Source organism: Pongo pygmaeus, chromosome 9 (assembly GCF_028885625.2).
Source record: "Pongo pygmaeus isolate AG05252 chromosome 9, NHGRI_mPonPyg2-v2.0_pri, whole genome shotgun sequence".
NCBI classification, from domain to species: Eukaryota; Metazoa; Chordata; class Mammalia; order Primates; family Hominidae; genus Pongo; species Pongo pygmaeus.
Genome location: NC_072382.2, coordinates 67,760,030 through 67,782,115, shown reverse-complemented (window position 1 = coordinate 67,782,115; position 22,086 = coordinate 67,760,030). Strand labels below are relative to the sequence as shown.

At 36.5% G+C, this 22,086-nt stretch overlaps 1 protein-coding gene across 21 annotated transcripts in view; it reads right to left on the bottom strand.

Moving 5' to 3' along the window:
* Positions 1 to 22,086, bottom strand: part of STK33 (serine/threonine kinase 33) — a 225,311-nt gene that overhangs the window by 64,019 nt on the left and 139,206 nt on the right. For all 21 annotated transcript variants that reach the window (XM_054438441.2, XM_054438449.1, XM_063671961.1 and 18 more), the window contains 3 exons: positions 15,145 to 15,220; positions 10,484 to 10,596; positions 9,947 to 10,032 (listed from right to left, as the gene is read on the bottom strand). In XM_054438441.2, coding sequence (XP_054294416.1) covers positions 9,947 to 10,032; positions 10,484 to 10,596; positions 15,145 to 15,220 — 275 coding nt within the window. The remainder of the gene's footprint in view (positions 1 to 9,946; positions 10,033 to 10,483; positions 10,597 to 15,144; positions 15,221 to 22,086) is intronic.

Sequence of the window (22,086 nt, the reverse complement as noted above, 5' to 3'; positions counted from 1 at the left end):
AGTCCTACTTCAGTTCTCTGGTTTCTGCTTGCCACCATGACAACCATATCACACACTGTTGCCAGATAATTCTTACTGAAGTTCTGTCTGTCCTGGCAAACAATGCATCCACCAACCCACTAACTGATAGAGTCTCAAACACTTGGCTACTTGTTCCCAACCTGTTCCAATACTCATCTTGTTTCTATTTAACTCCTGACTCTTGGTTCACCTCCTCGTTAAGAACCTGCCTCCACCCTTTAGCCACCACCTGTGTATATGGGCGCCCTCAAGACCTTCAACTCCAATTCATTCCTAGGGCTCTTCCTAGATTCAACTATCTGAGATTCAGACTATCTCAGGCAAGATACTCCAATTCGAGTTCTTCCCTCAGAATCTAGTCACTATCTCTAGCCCACAGACCTGATCCAAGTCCACTCACATAACGCTCCAAGGGTGAGAGGGACAAAAGAGAAAAACTCACACAAGCACAGCAGCAATCATGGCACTTGAGTGCCTTTCAGTAGTAAGTCATTGCCAAATGAATCAAATGTAAACTCTTAGGGTCTAGAGCAAAATAGCTCTAACCTTCCTTTTCAACCTAATTTCCCACTACTCTCCTACATGCCTTCTGTGGTTATAGAAAAAAAAGGAACTACAAATTATTCTCTGAATATACTTCATATTTTTTCTATCTTTATGCCTTTGAAAAGTTATTTCTATCTAGAATTCTCTTACCTTCCTTACCCTGACTCCTACATGAATTTCTATTTTTACCCACTTTTTTAAAAGCCAGATCACATATTACCTCCACCCTTAAGTAATTTTTATAATCTCCTGAAGCAGAGCGGTGTCCAATCTTTTGGCTTCCCTGGGCCACACTGGAAGAAGAATTGTTGTAGGCCACACATAAAATACACTAACACTAACGACAGCTGAAGAGCAAAAAAAAGAAAAATAATAATAATAAATCTCATAAAGTTTTAAGAAAGTTTACGAGTTTGTGCTGGGCTGTGGGTTGGACAAGCTTGCTTAAAAGAATAACAGCTCCCTTCTTGGAAGTTTATTTATTTATTTATTTATTTTTTATTATTATTATACTTTAAGTTTTAGGGTACATGTGCACAATGTACAGGTTAGTTACATATGTATACATGTGCCATGCTGGTGTGCAGCACCCATTAACTCGTCATTTAGCATTAGGTATATCTCCTAACGCTATTCCTCTCCCCTCCCCCCACCCCACAACAGTCCCCAGAGTGTGATGTTCCCCTTCCTGTGTCCATGTGTTCTCATTGTTCAATTCCCACCTATGAGTGAGAACATGCGGCATTTGGTTTTTTGTCCTTGCGATAGTTTGCTGAGAATGATTTCCAATTTCATCCGTGTCCCTAAAAAGGACATGAACTCATCATTTTTTATGGCTGCATAGTATTCCATGGGGTATATGTGCCACATTTTCTTAATCCAGTCTATCATTGATGGACATTTGGGTTGGTTCCAAGTCTTTGCTATTGTGAATAGTGCCGCAATAAACATACGTGTGCATGTGTCTTTATAGCAGCATGATTTATAGTCCTTTGGGTATATACCCAGTAATGGGATGGCTGGGTCAAATGGTATTTCTAGTTCTAGATCCCTGAGGAATCGCCACACTGACTTCCACAATGGTTGAACTAGTTTACAGTCCCACCAACAGTGTAAAAGTGTTCCTATTTCTCCACATCCTCTCCAGCACCTGTTGTTTCCTGACTTTCTAATGATCGCCATTCTAAGTGGTGTGAGATGGTATCTCATTGTGGTTTTGATTTGCATTTCTCTGATGGCCAGTGATGATGAGCATTTTTTCATGTGTCTTTTGGCTGCATAAATGTCTTCTTTTGAGAAGTGTCTGTTCATGTCCTCCGCTCACTTTTTGATGGGGTTGTTTGTTTTTTTCCTGTAAATTTGTTGGAGTTCATTGTAGATTCTGGATATTAGCCCTTTGTCAGATGAGTAGGTTGCGAAAATTTTCTCCCATTTTGTAGGTTGCCTATTCACTCTGATGGTAGTTTTTTTTGCCATGCAGAAGCTCTTTAGTTTAATTAGATCCCATTTGTCAATTTTGGCTTTTGTTGCCATTGCTTTTGGTGTTTTAGACATGAAGTCCTTGCCCATGCCTATGTCCTGAATGGTAATGCCTAGGTTTTCTTCTAGGGTTTTTATGGTTTTAGGTCTAACATTTAAGTCTTTAATCCATCTTGAATTAATTTTTGTATAAGGTATAAGGAAGGGATCCAGTTTCAGCTTTCTACATGTGGCTAGCCAGTTTTTCCAGCACCATTTATTAAATAGGGAATCCTTTCCCCATTGCTTGTTTTTCTCAGGTTTGTCAAAGATCAGATAGTTGTAGATATGCGGCGTTATTTCTGAGGGCTCTGTTCTGTTCCATTGATTTATATCTCTGTTTTGGTACCAGTACCATGCTGTTTTGGTTACTGTAGCCTTGTAGTAGAGTTTGAAGTCAAGTAGCGTGATGCCTCCAGCTTTGTTCTTTTGGCTTAGGATTGACTTGGCGATGCGGGCTCTTTTTTGGTTCCATATGAACTTTAAAGTAGTTTTTTCCAATTCTGTGAGAAAGTCATTGGTAGCTTGATGGGGATGGCATTGAATCTATAAATTACCTTGGGTAGTATGGCCATTTTCACAATATTGATTCTTCCTACCCATGAGCATGGAATGCTCTTCCATTTCTTTGTATCCTCTTTTATTTCATTGAACAGTGGTATGTAGTTCTCCTTGAAGAGGTCCTTCACGTCCGTTGTAAGTTGGATTCCTAGGTATTTTATTCTCTTTGAAGCAATTGTGAATGGGAACTCACTCATGATTTGGCTCTCTGTTTGTCCGTTATTGGTGTATAAGAATGCTTGTGATTTTTGTACATTGATTTTGTATCCTGAGACTTTGCTGAAGTTGCTTATCAGCTTAAGGAGATTTTGGGCTGAGATGATGGGGTTTTCTAGATATACAATCATGTCATCTGCAAACAGGGACAATTTGACTTCCTCTTTTCCTAATCGAATACCCTTTCTTTCCTTCTCCTGCCTGATTGCCCTGGCCAGAACTTCCAACACTATGTTGAATAGGAGTGGTGAGAGAGGGCATCCCTGTCTTGTGCCAGTTTTCAAAGGGAATGCTTCCAGCTTTTGCCCATTCAGTATGATATTGGCTGTGGGTTTGTCATAGATAGCTCTTATTATTTTGAGATACATCTCATCAATACCTAATTTATTGAGAGTTTTTAGCATGAAGGGTTGTTGAATTTTGTCAAAGGCCTTTTCCACATCTATTGAGATAATCATGTGGTTTTAGTCTTTGGTTCTGTTTATATGCTGGATTACATTTATTGATTTGCGTATATTAAACCAGCCTTGCATCCCAGGGATGAAGCCCACTTGATCATGGTGGATAAGCTTTTTGATGTGCTGCTGGATTCGGTTTGCCAGTATGTTATTGAGGATTTTTGCATCAATGTTCATCAAGGATATTGGTCTAAAATTCTCTTTTTTGGTTGTGTCTCTGCCCGACTTTGGTATCAGGATGATGCTGGCTTCATAAAATGAGTTAGGGAGGATTCCCTCTTTTTCTATTCATTGGAATAGTTTCAGAAGGAATGGTACCAGTTTCTCCTTGTACCTCTGGTAGAATTCGGCTGTGAATCCATCTGGTCCTGGACTCTTTTTGGTTGGTAAGCTATTGATTATTGCCACAATTTCAGAGCTGTTATTGGTCTATTCAGAGATTCAACTTCTTCCTGGTTTAGTCTTGGGAGGGTGTATGTGTCGAGGAATTTATCCATTTCTTCTAGATTTTCTAGTTTATTTGCGTAGAGGTGTCTGTAGTATTCTCTGATGGTAGTTTGTATTTCTGTGGGATCGGTGGTGATATCCCCTTTATCATTTTTTATTGTGTCTATTTGATTCTTCTCTCTTGTCTTCTTTATCAATCTTACTAGCAGTCTATCAATTTTGTTGATCCTTTCAAAAAACCAGCTCCTGGATTAATTTTTTGAAGGGTTTTTTGTGTCTCTATTTCCTTCAGTTCTGCTCTAATTTTCGTTATTTCTTGCCTTCTGCTAGCTTTTGAATGTGTTTGCTTTTGCTTTTCTAGTTCTTTTAATTGTGATGTTAGGGTGTCAATTTTGGATCTTTCCTGCTTTCTCTTGTGGGCATTTAGTGCTATAAATTTCCCTCTACACACTGCTTTGAATGTGTCCCAGAGATTCTGGTATGTTGTGTCTTTGTTCTCATTGGTTTCAAAGAACATCTTTATTTCTGCCTTCATTTCGTTATGTACCCAGTAGTATTTCAGGAGCAGGTTGTTCAGTTTCCATGTAGTTGAACGGTTTTGAGTGAGTTTCTTAATCCTGAGTTCTAGTTTGATTGCTCTGTGGTCTGAGAGACAGTTTGTTATCATTTCTGTTCTTTTACATTTGCTGAGGAGAGCTTTACTTCCAACCATGTGATCAATTTTGGAATAGGTGTGGTGTGGTGCTGAAAAAAATGTGTATTCTGTTGATTTGGGGTGGAGAGTTCTGTAGATGTCTATTAGGTCCGCTTGGTGCAGAGCTGAGTTCAATTCCTGGGTATCCTTGTTAACTTTCTGTCTCATGGATCTGTCTAATGTTGACAGTGGGGTGTTAAAGTCTCCCATTATTATTGTATGGGAGTCTAAGTCTCTTTGTAGGTCACTCAGGACTTGCTTTATGAATCTGGGTGCTCCTGTATTGGGTGCATATATATTTAGGATAGTTAGCTCTTCTTGTTGAATTGATCCCTTTACCATTATGTAATGGCCTTCTTTGTCTCTTTTGATCTTTGTTGGTTTAAAATCTGTTTTATCAGAGACTAGGATTGCAACCCCTGCCTTTTTTTGTTTTCCATTTGCTTGGTAGATCTTCCTCCCTCCCTTCATTTTGAGCCTATGTGTGTCTTGGCACGTGAGATGGGTTTCCTGAATACAGCACACTGATGGGTCTTGACTCTTTATCCAATTTGCCAGTCTGTGTCTTTTAATTGGAGCATTTAGTCCATTTACATTTAAAGTTAATATTGTTATGTGTGAATTTGATCCTGTCATTATGATGTTAGCTATTTATTTTGCTCGTTAGTTGATGCAGTTTCTTCCTAGCCTCGATGGTCTTTACAATTTGGCATGATTTTGCAGTGGCTGGTACCGGTTGTTCCTTTCCATGTTTAGTACTTCAAGTAGTTGTTGTAGTACATTTACATCCTTGTTGATCTATCATTCTCTGCCCGTGTTTTTGTTTTAAACCCTATACTAGGCTGTGGGCAACCTGTGGGCAGGGACCATGCCAGACTGATCCTTGTGTCCTCCAAAGCACATAGTAGTTATCCAATAAATATTTGTTGAATTATTGAGTATATACCAATAATTGAATACTGAGTAAATCCCCAAGTGTCCTGGCTCATGAGCTTTTCCTTAACATAATTTTTTTTTTTTTTTTAGATGGAGTCTTGCTCTGTTGCCCAGGCTGGAGTGCAGTGGCACGATCTTGGCTCACTGCAACCTCCACCTCCTGGGTTCAAGCAATTCTTCTGCCTCAGCCTCCCAAGTAGCTGGGACTACCAGCACCCGCCACCACGCGTGGCTAATTTTTGTATTTTTAGTAGACATGGGGTTTCACCATATTGGCCAAGCTGATCGCAAACTCCTGACCTTGTGATCCGCCTGCCTCGGCCTCCCAAAGTGCTGGGATTACAAGCGTGACCCACCGCACCCAGCCTCCTTAACATAATTTTTATAGAAAGCTTCATTAGAGACTCAAAAATATATTGATATACATAAGATAATTCAGAATGTATGAATAACTACATATAGTAAAATAAAGGTAAGAGTTAACATATTTAGGATGAAAATATACAGAAGGAAAAAATAACAGCCAACAGTTAGGTAACAGAAAATTTCCATCCTCTTATATAGAGTATATATGTTAAAGCTAAAGGTCAAAAGCCAATGATCAAAACCCAAATAACAATACATAAATCAATGAACAAAGACCCTGTTCATACATTAGGAAAGACTGTTCTGAAATTAGTCCCTACACCTTGATTACAAAGTGCTTTTGCAAGGTTGTGACTATAAAGCAAAGAACAGACTTACTTGTGGTAAATTAATTACTGAAGGAGAGGAACTGTTTTATTCATCTTTGTACCCCTCTAATACCTGATGGATTAAATAAAATGATATTTGTAACAATCAGTATAGACATTTGAGTGATTGATGTCCTATTTAAAATAAGCCATCTGGCAAGACTGATGCACTTTAACAATATTAATAATTTCTTTAAGAGCATACAACTGTTCTTTACTACCTATGGAATGAAGTTAAAATTATAACCCTGGTTCAAGTCCACTCATAATTTTCTTTTTTTTCTTAGTCTCACAATTTTCTTTCCTTTTCTGGTCTCATTTCTCACTTCTTTCCTTCAAGCTTCTTATCTGCCAGTCAAATTAAACTTTCTGACTTCATACTTGCTTGCCTCCATACCTCTGGTCATTTTGTAATTTCTTAAGTCATTTATCATTTTCTTCCTTGCATTGAATCTTATACATAGGTTGTTTTCCTTACTAAATTGTAAGTTCCTTATGTCAGAGACCATGTCTTATGTGGCTTTAACTATATTTTATACCTAGCACTAGTACCTGGTAGGGGCACACGTGCATGCACACAATGTGTTGAAGGAATTAATGTTTGAATACCATTAAAGCTCAAACTACATTATGGCAAGAAATAAAAGAAAAACTGACTTCCTTAATTTATAGCAGTGACTTTTAAACATAAGTGGGCAGAAGAAATACCTGAGAAACTTGTTAAAAAACGTAAATTCTTGGTGTTATTTGTCACTAGCAGACTTGAAGGAATACCAAGGCAATTACCTAATAAGAAGCAATTAACTCCTGAACCACAGTTGACAGTAAAAGGAAACAAGGAAGAAATGAATGAAAGAAAACAACCGGCATACTCCCAGCCATTAGAGTCAACTCTTCCTTTGCAAGAAAGTCATTTATTGGGTATTTTTCCTTACATCTAACCTCTGACTTTTAAAATCAGGATGACAATATTTATGTGTTTATTTGAAATTCCATTCTCTTAAATGTACAAGAGAAATAGTTATTTTTCTTAGAATACTTTTCAGATATTTACCACTTTTCAAAACGCACAGTACGTAGGCTAAACCATAGAAACTTTTTATAGAAAAATGTTACTATGTGTTAGGTATTACAAAAGGTAAGCTCTGGTTATAAAGCAGCAGGGCGCTGAGAGAACTACATATTTTCTTTAGACTACTTCAAACAGGGGATATGAATCACAAAAAGTAAGACTTCAAGTGCTTAAGAAGAGTTTTGCCTTTCAGAAGTTTGTAAAATGCCAGTATTCTAAATTTCATCCACTGAATTCCTTAGGACAATCCGATATAGTACACAATATCTGTCACTTCTCTATCCATTTGGCAAAGACTTCATAGAGACAAATGTTACAGAGGCTCAAAAATGGAGACTACTAGAAAAATGACCAAAGCCAGAAATAAAGTTGTGCTAATTAGAAAACAAATAATTAAATGGCCCAACCCGAACGTTGTGTGATGCTGAAAAGAGAGAAATTTCTAAGGCACACCATCTGTTTTACAGTTTATTTTGCTGTACTACAAACCTACTCAATATAGTTCTGCAGTGATCTAGCTGCTAACTCATTTGCACAATTACTTTAGGCCAGAAATAATTATTGCACAGAATCCTTTGAGAGAGCAACACATTCATGGAAGAGGGCAAATATAATTCATTCTTGGGTGAAGACTATTTTTAGCCCTTAAAGAAAAAAAAATGTTATTCAAAGAAATGATTAGAAATTGCCAAAGGAAAATTAGATAATTTAAAAGGAGAGTGATATCACTATATATTTATGTATCTAAATTTATCTGAGGTTCTTAATGTTTTAGTGCCTAAAGACATGTTGCTGGGGCCTCTTCTCGCTATCTGTATTTCCTTCCTTATTTATCTCTTCAGCCCAGTGGCTTTATGTGGTGTTTGTATACTCATGATTCTCAAATTTATATCTTCATCTTAAATCTTTCCAGTTTCAAACTCATATATTCAATTATCTGTTTGATATCGCCACTTGGATGCCACATAAGCATTGCAAACTGATCCTATCTAATATAGAACCCTTGATTCACCATCCGTATCCCAGAAATAAATCTATTTCTCCTACAGTCTTCCATATCTCAGTAAAGGGCACCAACATCCAACCAGTTGTTAGAATAAAATCTAGATGTCATCCTTATTTCCTCTCTTATCCTCATTCTTCATCTAATCCATCATCAAATCCTATCAATTATACTTCTAAAATATATCTCATGTTTTTCTCTTCATCTCTATTGCTACCATCCTATCCAAGTCACTATTATCTCTCAACAGTACTACTTCAACATCTATCTAATTCCCTATTTCCAAGCCACTCCCCCCAACCCCAATAGTCATAGTGATCTTTTAAGAATATTATCAGCTGTGTCTACTAAAAATACAAAAATTTGCTGGGCGTGGTGGTGCATGCCTTTAGTCCTAGCTACTCAGGAGGCTGAGGCAGGAGAATCGCTTGAACCCAGGAGGCAGAAGTTGCAGTGAGCCGAGATTGTACCACTGCACTCCAGCTTGGCGACAGAGCGAGACTCCGTCTCAAAAAAAAAAGAATATTATCATATGCTAATTTACATTTTAAATGTAATTATATCATGTATCCCCAATACCTAACACAGTATCTAGCAAATAATAGATCTATAATTTTTAATAGATGAATACTCTCTAGTAATATTCCCATGTATCTCTAATAATTTCTAATCTCAGTTCTCAGAAAAATTTCTGAGATACCTAAAGACCTATCCACTTACTGAATCATTCAGCAATTGTTTGAGTATTGTATTAATTGAAATTAGGTCCAGCTGCACACTATATATTAAAGCTGACAGAAGTCTGTTTCCAGTTCATATAAAAAATTCTGGAGGTAGGCAGTGAAGGATTGACATGGCAGCTCTGTGAGCTACCATTATGGTTCCTTGCATCTTGTTGCTCTGCCATTTCCAGATTTCACTTTATAATCTAATATGGCTACTCAAACTCACATCTGCGTCTACCAGGAAAGAGGAAGGACATAAGAAATGCCATATCAGCTCCATCTAAGGACACTTCCCAGAAATTGCACCCACTTCGACTTGCATCTCACTGACCATCACCATAACTAGCAAAGAACACTGGGGAAGAGCCTTCTAACTGGACAGCGATGTTTCCAACTAAAAGTCAGAATCCTTATTATAGAAGGAGAGGAATAAATATTGAGGGATAAGCAGTAGCCTTTTCCAAAGTTCCTGCTGTGACCAGGTAATGTTCGGGTGCAGGGATACGAAGATCAGTAAGACACAAGGTCTGTGCTTGAAGCATTAGTCCAATGGCAGAAAACAATATGTAAATAAATAAAATTCCAAACCAGGAGACTGCCGCTGTTTGGAGATCATGGCTTTTCTGAGTCCCCAAAGATTTTCTACACCCCAAGAGTTGAAAGAGAGGTGAGCGGTTCCAGTGTTTTACATCACTGAACTATACAGATTGTTTCAATTTTCCACAGCTATAATATTGGACATTTTTCAGCTCTGTTCTATTGGACATGATACTTTCATGACACTGAACAAAGATCATTTAAACCTCTACAAATATATATAAACAACTGTGACAACAGTTCTAACAGTTTGAAAATGTCCATTTTCAGAAGTTTGTCAAGACTCAATGTTTTTTTAATTTGACAGAAAATCAAACTAATTGACTGTTTTAAGACTATACAGAAAACTCCAAGACAAAATAAAAAGAAATGAGTAATGGTAGCATGTCAGAAAGAAAAAAGTAATATTGTAACTTACTGTTAACCACTGGTTATCTAGTAGTTCCTTAGCTGTGATTCTGTGAGCAGGATCTACTTTCATAAGTTGTTTCAAAACACTTTTAGCTAAAAATAAGAAAAAAATCCTGAAAAATCTTATTTATTTTAACTACAATTAGTAGCATACATTTTACAATTTTTTAGGATTAGGTCAGTATAACAGGAAAGAAAGATGCCAAGTATACAATAAAAATCATCAGTATAAATGCCTAATAAATATAGTTTAAAGCCTAAAGTGAAGTTTTATTGCCTGGATTACCTAGTTTAATGGTCTATAGTAAACATTAGCTAGATGATCAGCAAATTTCCTCTTTAACTTTTACAATGTATTTTCCGTTTTTGAAAGTTTTGATGATGAACAATCACAGTGAAGATACGCTATTTCCACAAGCAAATAGTGTTCATTTCCACAAGTAAATTTAATGACTAAACAGAGATTTAAAACATTTTAACCATTGGCCAACTTTCTTATGTTACTTATATTAGCTTTAGTAAATAATAATGCATCTATACTTACCACAGTCACTTATGGAATTCCAGACTGGATTTTCAAAATGTAGTTCTCCTTTTCTTATTAACTCAAAAAGCTTCTCTTCTGAGCTTGCCAAAAAGGGTGGTTCTCCACATAATCTGCAACAAAGGCAATCACTTTGTTTAAATTTTTTAAATAATAAAAATAAGGCTATTAAAATTAAGTTTCCATAGGACTTGGAAGTAGTGTTGCTTCATATTTAAGGAAAGGATGGGAAGAGATGGGTACCTCCCTGGAAGTAAAAATGGAAACAACAGGGTTTTCCAAGATGAGTGCTAGGCTTTTATTTCAACACTGAGAGGAAGGATCTGGTAGAGGAAGTATGCAAGAATACACTGAAACCTCCAGATCAGCAAATGACCCAAAGCTCTTGCAGGTGGGGAAACACTAAGCTTAAATGGGGTTAAAATACGGGAAGGTGAGTGTAAGTGTACAATAATAGTGGTAGCTAATAAAGCAGGTAACTTTGGAGTGAGCAACAGGAAGGTAATACCTTAAGGAACATAATGCCAACTGACTCAACTGAAAAATACAATGAGTTATCAGGGTCTAACTAGTTACCAAAGTCTAATGACCACCTAAGGCTTTTATCCATAGTAAAATACTATACAAATGTTAGTAATAACAAAAATAAACCAAGACTACCCCTGGGAATTTCTTCTTTTTATTTTTTGAGATGGAGTCTCACTCTGTCTCCCAGGCTGAAATGCAGTGGTGCAATCTCGGCTCACTGCAACCTCCGCCTCCTGGATTCAAGTCATTTTCCTGCCTCAGCCTCCCGAGTAGCAGGGATTACAGGCACGCGCCACCTCGCCCGGCTAATTTTTGTATTTTTAGTAGAGATAGGGTTTCACCATGTTGGCCAGGCTGGCCTCGAACTTCTGACCTCAAGTTATCCACCTGCCTTGGCCTCCCAAAGTACTGAGATTACAGGCATGCGTCAACGTGCCCAGCCCTAACCCTGGGAATTTCTATAGGATCTAAGTCAATGCCAAAAAGCCATTAAAATGGACACAACTCTTCAAAAATTGTATATGAAATGAAAAGAGTCTGAATGTGGAAAAATCAGACAATAATTTGACCCTTCGGCCTGAAAGGGTGAAAGCTAAGTATACATAATGACCAACATCAGTAAAACCATGAGCAGTGTGTATAAAGTAAACATGGGCTTGTTTTCACATTCTGTAATACAGAAACAATGTACCTTTAGACTCTTAACAGAACATGGCAAGCCTATAAAGCTATTACTTCAATAAGTGATCTAGGTCAAAACTACAAGAACAAGCTTAAAACCTGAGTTCAAGTCTTCATAACACAGTATCAACAAATGTCAGCCATCCTCATTACTGTCAACTCCAACATCTGAGGGCAATCCTATAGATAACAACCAGATTTGTCCAATGACAACCAGACAGATGAAATTAGATTCATCACAGGGGCAACTCTGTGTCTATTCTTCAACTCTCAGGAATATATTTTTATACTTCATTGATGAAAGAATAAAATGGCATAATTTCATTAGACTTCCCAAACTGCTGGTCTACACTGTACATAAGTATAATAATCTCTACATCTTTTAACAGTTACATTTTTACTAATTTTCTTTATATTTTTCTTTAATTATTTAAAAATCTAACTCATGAACATTTTCTGAATAAGTCAAAATTTGATTTTTTCATAGTAATGATGATGATTATGATGACTTTTGTGGGGGGAAAAGTTGCTTTCATCCTAGTGGTTTATCAAACTAGACCGGACAATAGAGCTTTTTCATTTACCAATAGGTTCTTGCTAAGTATTTATCAGTATCATATTGTTCTGCAAACTCTTATTTTAATACTTTTTATCTCTCTAGCTCATTCTGATTTCCTCTGTCTCATCCTATTTGCCTTGCTATTGTTTAGTTTATAATGCAATTTAAAAAGCTATGGAAAACAAAATAGCCAGAAAAAATGGCCTTCTGGACAATTACTATCTATTAAAACAGTGCAGGCCAGCAAAGGCCTAGTTCATTGAGCCTGTTATCAACCAGTGATACGGCACATCCACCAATTTCTTAGCTGCCGCTGCATTGCCTGACTAGCATGCAACTATAGCTTAAGGGCTACATCTTAAAAAATTCACTTTTTTTCTGTTCTTTGCAATTTTACTTACATAAAAATGTATCTAATGGTTGGTCAATCAGCAGCATACAAAATTTTATGACAGCAATTTCCTGCACATCCAGAAAAGGAAATCCAAGACATGAAAAATGTCTCTTAAAGTCTTCCTACTATTTTGTTGCATTCATAGAAATCAAAACAGCAGAGGACAATAACTACAAAGAATATTTACTTATGCTAATTTCACCTTGAGAAAGTATGTTATCACCATCTGATTAAATAGAAATGAATCAGAGGTAACTGATAAACAAGAAAATAAACCCCCTGGAGAAGGTAATATGTTTGTGCTCTTGATTAAGGAAATTATAACACCATTGGGCTCAGACAGATTAATGAATAGGCACTGATTAGCTAAGTAAGAGTCTACTGTAAAGAGAAGACAACGTCATTATGATGATATGCAGTCACACTCTGAAGCAGAAAAATTAAAATTATATTTCTAAGAAAGAGAAACATGTTTAAGATACAATACATTCACTTTCCTTAACACCAAGTTCAAACTAAGAAGGCAGCAAACACTACATGAATTGCATAATATTAGATTATATATAGGATGTTTGACTCATGGTTTCTAGAAAGTCTTGAGAGTATAAAAGACTAATTTAAAAGTTATATTTTAATTAAAGACTAAGGCTCAGAATTTTTGCACTATGATTTTAATCAGCACAAAAAGATGATCAAAAACTTTTTGAATACTTTTATACTTTATGTAATCTAAGCAACAATGTGTGTTGACCAGCTGAGTTACAGTTACAATCACATCATCCAATTTCTACTGCCTGTGTATTCCATTTCACAGAACTGTGAAAATGTAACTACTGTGATGTCAATATTTAGAAATGATCTGGAAGAGGCAGTGCATAGTGAAATCTTCAATATGACCATAAAACTAATGTTGCATCAACATAAAAATGTTCACATTCAGCAAGAGGCAGAACAATGGTCACTAACTTTTTAGAACACCTCTTAGAAAATTCACTTTAATTCAATTTAACAAACATATTGAGCACTGAATGTATGTCTATTATACCAGATACTAGGAATGCAAAGATGAATAATCTAAGGTCTCTGTCTTCCATGGAATTTAGAACAAGGAAAACAGATACAATATATATAATATTATCATATAGTTTTTAAAAGCTTTATGAGAATACATAAAAGGGAACAATGAATTCTATCGGATTTACACATGTGTAAACCTTCCTGGTTAAATATTCCTATTTTATTAGTTTTTTCTTTCAACATTACTGTTTTGCATGATACCTTAAAATCTTCTGTGGAGCATGAGAAAGTATATACCTAATAAATGAAGGAATTCTGCTATGGTAGGGTAAAGTCGGAGTAGAGAAACGGAAGGCCTTAATGTTTGAGCTGGGTCCACCCAGGAGAGAATCTTATAGAGAAAAAGAATACACACATACCCATACACACCCCAGAGGCATACGACACAGGGTGCGTCCAAGTATTGAAATGTGACCTGGAATCATCACAGCACAGTGTAGGTGCACAGGAATACATATCCAGACCCAAACTGGAAAGGCATGCTGGAATCAGGTTATGAAAGACCTGCTCTGCTATGCCATGCCATGCCATGCCATGCCAAGATGCTCTGACACTTCTCTGTATACAAATACATATATATGTATTAGATTACATATATAATATGTATTATATATATATTATATATATATATATCAGAGGCTTTTATATATATATATCAGAGGCTTTTAATCAGGAAAGCAGTATGATCAGATTTGTGATTTGAAAGGACACCCCTGGAAGCAACGTGAAGGACAAACATGGGGAGGGTGACCAGAAGTAGGGAGAACAGTCAGAAAGACCCTGTAATAGTCTAGAAAAGGAATCATAAGGAGAAAAGATACAGGTGAAGAGAAATCAAAGAACAGGTAAGGATATTTCAAAGGAAAAATGAGCAGGACATGGAGTTTGACTGAATCTTGAGAATGAGAGAGAAGGAAGAACAAGAATGACTGAAAGCTCCAGCAGCACAACGTCATTATGGGAACTGGGAACTGTAGAATACTCCCTAGATCCTAAGTGACCCTCTGCCTAGTTAGTGCCCACTCCCACCTATGCTCTGCCTGTATGGGTAGAACAAGTGCCAGGCCACAGTACCTCCCTACACCTGATAAGCTATAAGTGAACCTCATGAGAAAACACAAAGAAGCTTTTGGTTTGTAGCAAAGGATACAGAAGGTGTTAAGATTTTTCATTTTGCTCAGATCATATTGTTGCATTTATAGATCAATGAAAACCAAAGCTGAAAGTTATAAATTTACAGTATTAAAAAATACCTCAGGGATGTATACCCGACAACTAATAAGAGAGCTTTTAGAATGACCTCCCAATTGGTTTTTAAATCACTTTTTAAAAATATATATTAGTTTTAATTTAAAGTCTATATCATTCTACTGCTAGAAACTATCCACTCATCTTAAAGTGTACATTTAGCAGGCTACTTACAACATGTACATTATGACGCCTATGCTCCAAATGTCACACTGCTGGCTATAGTCGTGGGCATTGATAACTTCAGGGGCTGCCAAACAAGCAGATATAAAATAATATTAATAATACAATAAATGTCTTTTAAATGCTTAAACACAAAGCATGAAAAATGTGCTGATGTGCTGTAATTTATTTCCCCATAGGGAAAAGAGAACCAACAGCAGATGTTAAATGAATAATGCACAGGCCTTAACAATTGATGTCACTGTATCCTCACTCCTATCATTTAGCTTCTAATGGAACAATGGTGTAAACTGTATAACTAAATGCACTACCCTTTATTTCTTTAAATTGTTAAGAAATGATTTTGCAAAGATTCTGTAGTTATAGTAGAAGACAACAATATCCCAGCCCTTTCCACAAAATAGAATTAAATATATGCCTTAAGTAGATGTAACATAACGCAGGCCCAATATGTGGAAATCTGGATTCACAGAAAAACTAAGGTACGTGGTGATAAATCACTTTAGTAAAATAATAATAGCATCACTCCTATAACAGAATACGAACTATTTTCTGCATTTTCAAATAAGAAAGCCAAGACAAAGAGAGAGCTCCTATAAAACTGGATCAAAAAGCCAACTAGTCACAGGACATAGACTATACTAAATATATATGTGTGTGTGTGTGTGTGTGTGTGTGTGTATTTTTTTTTTTTTTGAGACAGGGTCTCACTCTATTGTCCAGGCTGGAGTGCAGTGGCATGATCACAGTTCACTGCAGCCTCAAACTACTAGGTTCAAGGTATCATCCTGCCGCAGCCTCCTGAGTAGCTAGGACTACAGGTGCATACCATCATGCCTGGCTAATTGTTTTTTTAAAATTATTTTAGAGATGGGGTCTTGCTGTGTTGCTCAGGCTGGCCTCAAACTCCTGGCCTCAAGTGATCCTCCCACCTCAGCCTCCTGAATAGCTGGGATTAGTGGCGTGATACACCACACTCAGCTGGCTGCCTTTTAAAAAAGTCACAAATGACATTGCAGGAACATGTCTATTGCACCTCTACAGCTATGAATCAGATATATTTAAGAAAAAATAAAAAGAAAATAGTTATAAGCAGAAAAATACAATATATGTATATATTTCAATAGAACTTTAAAGTTTTTTGCATAAATTGTTATTTGCATAAAGTATGTTAACAATTCTGTGAGATAGGTATGTAAGCATTTGACTCCTTTTGCCAATGAGGAAACTAAGTTTCAGATATATTAAGTGACTTGCCTAATGTTACACAGCTGCAAAGTGCCTCCTATGCAAAAGGTGCATTTTTATTTTAGAAAAGTTTCAATCTCTCCCACCTACACATACCTACACCTACACACACACACACACACACACACTTTTATAACTACTAAAAGCAAATGGAATTTCATTTTCTCCTTTTTCCTCTGCCTAGTGTTAAAGAAATGAAAGGCAACAAAAAGGGGTCAAAAGATTAAACAGAAGAAAGAATGTACAAATTACTAACACTGAGCAATCTGTCTCCAAATGACTGAAAATTAACTAATATTTTCCTTTAAGCCATTATTTGTATGCGTTAACTCTACTTAAAATCTTTAAATATGGAATTTTTAAAGTTCCAGTTGCTCTATGGCCACATGTCTATGACAAGGGCAAATTCTGTGACTGGATTCAATGAACGATTTCCACACAGTGTGCTGTGCAGCACACAGCAGGGGACAGGAATTCCTGGTCCTCGCTCTTTCAGAGTCATCTTAATTATCAGGGGCATTTCGACTTGCACTGTCATCCCAGCCCTCATAGGGATGCAGAGGCCAGAGTAACTGCCAAGAAGCCATTTAGGAAGTCAGCAAAGCTCCACAAACCATCTGTCTTCTCTCTTGTTCTCTCACTCGTTATCAGTGTAGACAACTAATAAGGAGGCATAAAACTCAGGGTGCTTGAATATATTTTCCCCATGTAACTACAGACCAGATGTCCTTTGCCAACAGGGGGATATGAACAGAATCTAAAGTAGTCTTTTCCCAAATAAGATAAAACAATTTCAAAACTTTATGCATCTAGCAGACAAAAAAGCAATGAATTAGGTATACTCTTCAGCAATAAAAATGAATAAACTACTGATACAACAACATGGATAAGTCTCAAAATCATGATGTAAGACAAAAGAAGAAGACAGACACAAAAGAGTATGTACTGTATGATTCAATTTATATAAACTTCTAGATATGCAAAACTGAGCTGTGGTGATAGAAATCATCAGCAGTTATGGGTGGGGGATTGACTGAAAGGGACACAAAGGAACTTTCTGGGGTGACAGAAATGTTCTATGACTTGAACATAATGGGGTAGTGATTACACAAGTGTATGCATTTGTCAAAACTTAAAACTTGTGCATCCTATTGCAAGTAAACTATATTCCTAAAAAGCAGATTTTTAAAAATCTACTAAAAGTACAAAATCAATGTGTCAAAGACCTATCTTGGTGAATGACTCTCTTAGAGATCAACAGAAGTGGCAAGCAAAAATACACCAACAATATGGAAGATCTGAATCACAAAAAATCACATTTCATTTAATAAGCACACAGAAATTTTTATGCTCAACAAACCAGGTACACACACATATTTTTAAAATATCCAATGCATCATTTGCAAAAGCTGATCATGTGTTCAGTCACAAAGAAAATTCCTAAAAGTTGAAAACCTTTAAACGCAATCACCTACCACAATAAAGAAAACCAGACAGATAAACCAAAAGGCTAGGACAACTAACACGCATTCCATGCGCTTCAAACACATCTCAACCACCTGGAAAAATTCTAAAAACACTTATAAATAATTTTTCAATTAAAAAAACTAAAATTAAAATTAAAGTATATCAAGAGATTAATCACAATTAGAACACCGTATAGCAAAAAAAAAAAAAAAAAAAAGTCAAGGTACTCAGAGGAAAATATACAGCCTCCAATGCATTTCATAGAAAATAAGCCTGATAACAAATATGTATTCAACTTAGGAAGTTACAATAAAAAACAAACCACTAGCCACAGTGGCTCATTCCTATAATCCCAGCACTTTGGGAGGCCAATGCAGGAGGATCGCTTGAACCCAGGAGTTTGAGATCAGTCGGAGCATGAGACCTCATCTCTACTAAAAATTAAAAAGAAAAAAGTTATCTGGAACGGTGGCACATGCCTGTGCTCCTGGCTCCTGGGGAGGCTGGGGTGGGAGGAACGCTTGAGCCTAGGAGGCTGAGGCTGCAGTAAGCCGTGACTGCACCACTGCACTCCAGCCTAAGCAACAGAGGGAGGCCCTGTCTCAAAAAAACAAAATAAAATAAACAAACAAACCAAAATAAGGCACGAAGAAGGAATTCAGAAAAATAAAAGCAGAAATTAATGAAAAAGCAAACCAAATAACAATTAGATATGAGCTGGTTCTTGAAAAACCCATTGGGAGCTTTATTTATTATTTATTAACTGTCCTAACCACTAACAAATTTGATCTAGATAAAATTATTAGTATGACAAAGAGCTAAAATTCAGGCCTAAGTGCTAGACACTGCTGAGCACTTTATATATATTTTCTCATTTAATTCTCATGTCAACCTGATTAAAAAAAAAAACTATTGTCTTCTAAACACTTCCTATCACCCTCCCTTTTTTTTTTTTTGTACTCAGCACTTTGCTCTAAAACATCAGATTTATAAAAACCTTGTTTAATGTTGGTGACACAAGAATGTTAAGTTCCATGAAGGCAAAATATTTTTATGTCTTGTTCACTGTTGTATTTTTAATACCTAGAACAATGTCTGACACTAAGTAGGTCCTCAAAAAATTTTTTAGAAATGAGTGACATGATTCCTATTATATATATAGAAACTGTGATAAAAGCAGATAATCAGTGCATATTGAATTTATAGGATGATATAACCGCAGGTACACAGGAGAATATGAAAATAATAAGTAAACATAATATGCATATTCATGCCAATGAAATTAAAAATCTCAATGAAAGAAACAATTTTCTAGAAAAACATAAATTATCAAAATGATTCAAGAAAATGCAGAAAACTTGGATAATTTAGTATAAATTGAAAAAATAATAGAAACTTTATCCCCAAAAAAGTAGCAGAACCAAAAAATTTAAGAGGAAATTTCAAACTATTATTACATAATTTTTATTATCTAAAAGTTTCATTTTTTGGTTCCATATGAACTTTAAAGTAGTTTTTTCCAATTTTGTGAAGAAAGCCACTGGTAGCTTGATGGGGATAGCACAAAATCTATAAATTACCTTGGACACTATGGCGATTTTCACGATATTGATTCTTCCTATCCATAAGCATGGAATGTTTTTCCATTTGTGTCCTCTCTTATTTCCTTGTGCAGTGGTTTGTAGTTCTCCTTGAAGAGGTCCTTCACGTCCCTTGTAAGTTGGATTCCTAGGTATTTTATTCTCTTTGTAGCAATTGTGAATGGGAGTTCACTCATGATTTGGCTCTCTGTTTGTCTGTTATTGGTGTATAGGAATGCTTGTGATTTTTCTACATTGATTTTGTATCCTGAGACTTTGCTGAAGCTGCTTATCAGCTTAAGGAGATTTGAGACTGAGACAATGGGGTTTTCTAAATATACAATCATGTCACCTGCAAACAGAGACAATTTGACGTCCTCTCTTCCTATTTGAATACTCTTTATTTCTTTCTCTTGCCTGACTGCCCTGGCCAGAACTTCCAATACTATGTTGAATAGGACTGGTGAGAGAGGGCATCCTTGTCTTGTGCCAGTTTTCAAAGGGAATGCTTCCAGCTTTTGCCCATTCAGTATGATATTGGCTGTGGGTGTGTCATAAATAGCTCTTATTATTTTGAGATACGTTCCATCAATACCTAGTTTATTGAGAGTTTTTAGCATGAAGGGGTATTGAATTTTATCAAAGGCCTTTTCTGCATCTATTGAGATAATCATGTGGTTTTTGTCTTTGGTTCTGTTTATGTGGTGGATTACATTTACTGATTTGCATATGTTGAACCAGCCTTGCATCCCAGAGATGAAGCTGACTTGATTGTGGTGGATAAGCTTTTTGATGTGCTGCTGGATTCAATTTGCCAGTATTTTATTGAGGATTTTCGCATTGCTGTTCATCAGGGATATTGGTCTGAAATTTTCTTTTTTTGTTGTGTCTCTGCCAGGTTTTGGTATCAGGATGATGCTGGCCTCATAAAACGAGTTAGGGAGGAGTCCCTCTTTCTATTGTTTGGAATAGTTTCAGAAGGAATGGTACCAGCTCCTCCTTGTACCTCTAGTAGAATTCGGCTGTGAATCCGTCTGGTCCTGGGCTTTTTTTGGTTGGTAGGCTATTAATCACTGCCTCAATTTCAGAATTTGTTATTGGTGTATTCAGGGATTTGACTTCTTCCTGGTTTAGTCTTGGGAGGGTGTATGTGTCCAGAAATTTATCCATTTCTTCTAGATTTTCTACTTTATTTGTGTAGAGGTGTTTATAGTATTCTCTGATGGTAGTTTGTACTTCTGTGAGATCAGTGCTGATATCCCCTTTATCACTTTTTATTGTGTCTATTTGATTCTTCTCTCTTTTTTCTTTATTACTCTGACTACCAGTCTATCTATTTTGTTAATCTTTTCAAAAAACCAGCTCCTGGATTCATTGATTGTTTGAAGGGTTTTTTGTGTCCCTATCTCCTTGGGTTCTGCTCTGATCTTAGTTATTTCTTGTCTTCTGCTAGCTTTTGAATGTTTGCTCTTGCTTCTCTAGTTCTTTTAATTGTGATGTTAGGGTGTCGATTTTAGACCTTCCCCACTTTCTCCTACAGCCAAGACAATCCTATGCAAAAAGAACGAAGCTGGAGGCATCACACTACCTGACTTCAAACTATACTACAAGGCTACAGTTACCAAAACAGCCTGGTACTGGTACCAAAACAGATATATAGACCAATGGAACAGAACAGAGGCCTCAGAAATAACACCACACATCTACAACCATCTGATCTTTGACAAATCTGATAGAAACAAGCAATGGGGAAAGGATTCCCTATTTAATAAACGGTGTTGGGAAAACTGGCTAGCCATATGCAGAAAACTGAAACTGGACTCCTTCCTTACACCTTATACAAAAATTAATTCAAGATGGATTAAAGACTTAAATGTTAGACCTAAAACCATAAAAAACCTAGAAGAAAACCTAGGCAATACCATTCAAGACATAGGCATGGGCAAAGACTTCATGACTCAAACACCAAAAGCAATGGCAACAAAAGCCAAAATTGACAAATGGGATCTAATTAAACTAAACAGCTTCTGCACAGCAAAAGAAACTACCATCAGAGTGAACAGGCAACCTACAGAATGGGAGAACATTTTTGCAATCTACTCATCTGACAAAGGGCTAATATCCAGAATCTACAATGAACTCCAACAAATTTACAAGAAAAAAACAAACAACCCCATCAAAAAGTGGGCAAAGGATATGAACAGACACTTCTCAAAAGAAGACATTTATGCAGCCAAAAGACACATGAAAAAATGCTCATCATCACTGGCCATCAGAGAAATGCAAATCAAAACCACAATGAGATACCATCTCACACCAGTTAGAATGGCGATCATTAGAAAGTCAGGAAACAACAGGTGCTGGAGAGGATGTGGAGAAATAGGAACACTTTTACACGGTTGGTGGGACTGTAAACTAGTTCAACTATTGTGGAAGTCAGTGTGGCGATTCCTCAGGGATCTAGAACTAGAAATACCATTTGACCCAGTCATCCCATTACTGGGTATATACCCAAAGGACTATAAATCATGCTGCTATAAAGACACATGCACACGTATGTTTATTGCAGCACTATTCACAATAGCAAAGACTTGGAACCAACCCAAATGTCCAACAATGATAGACTGGATTAAGAAAA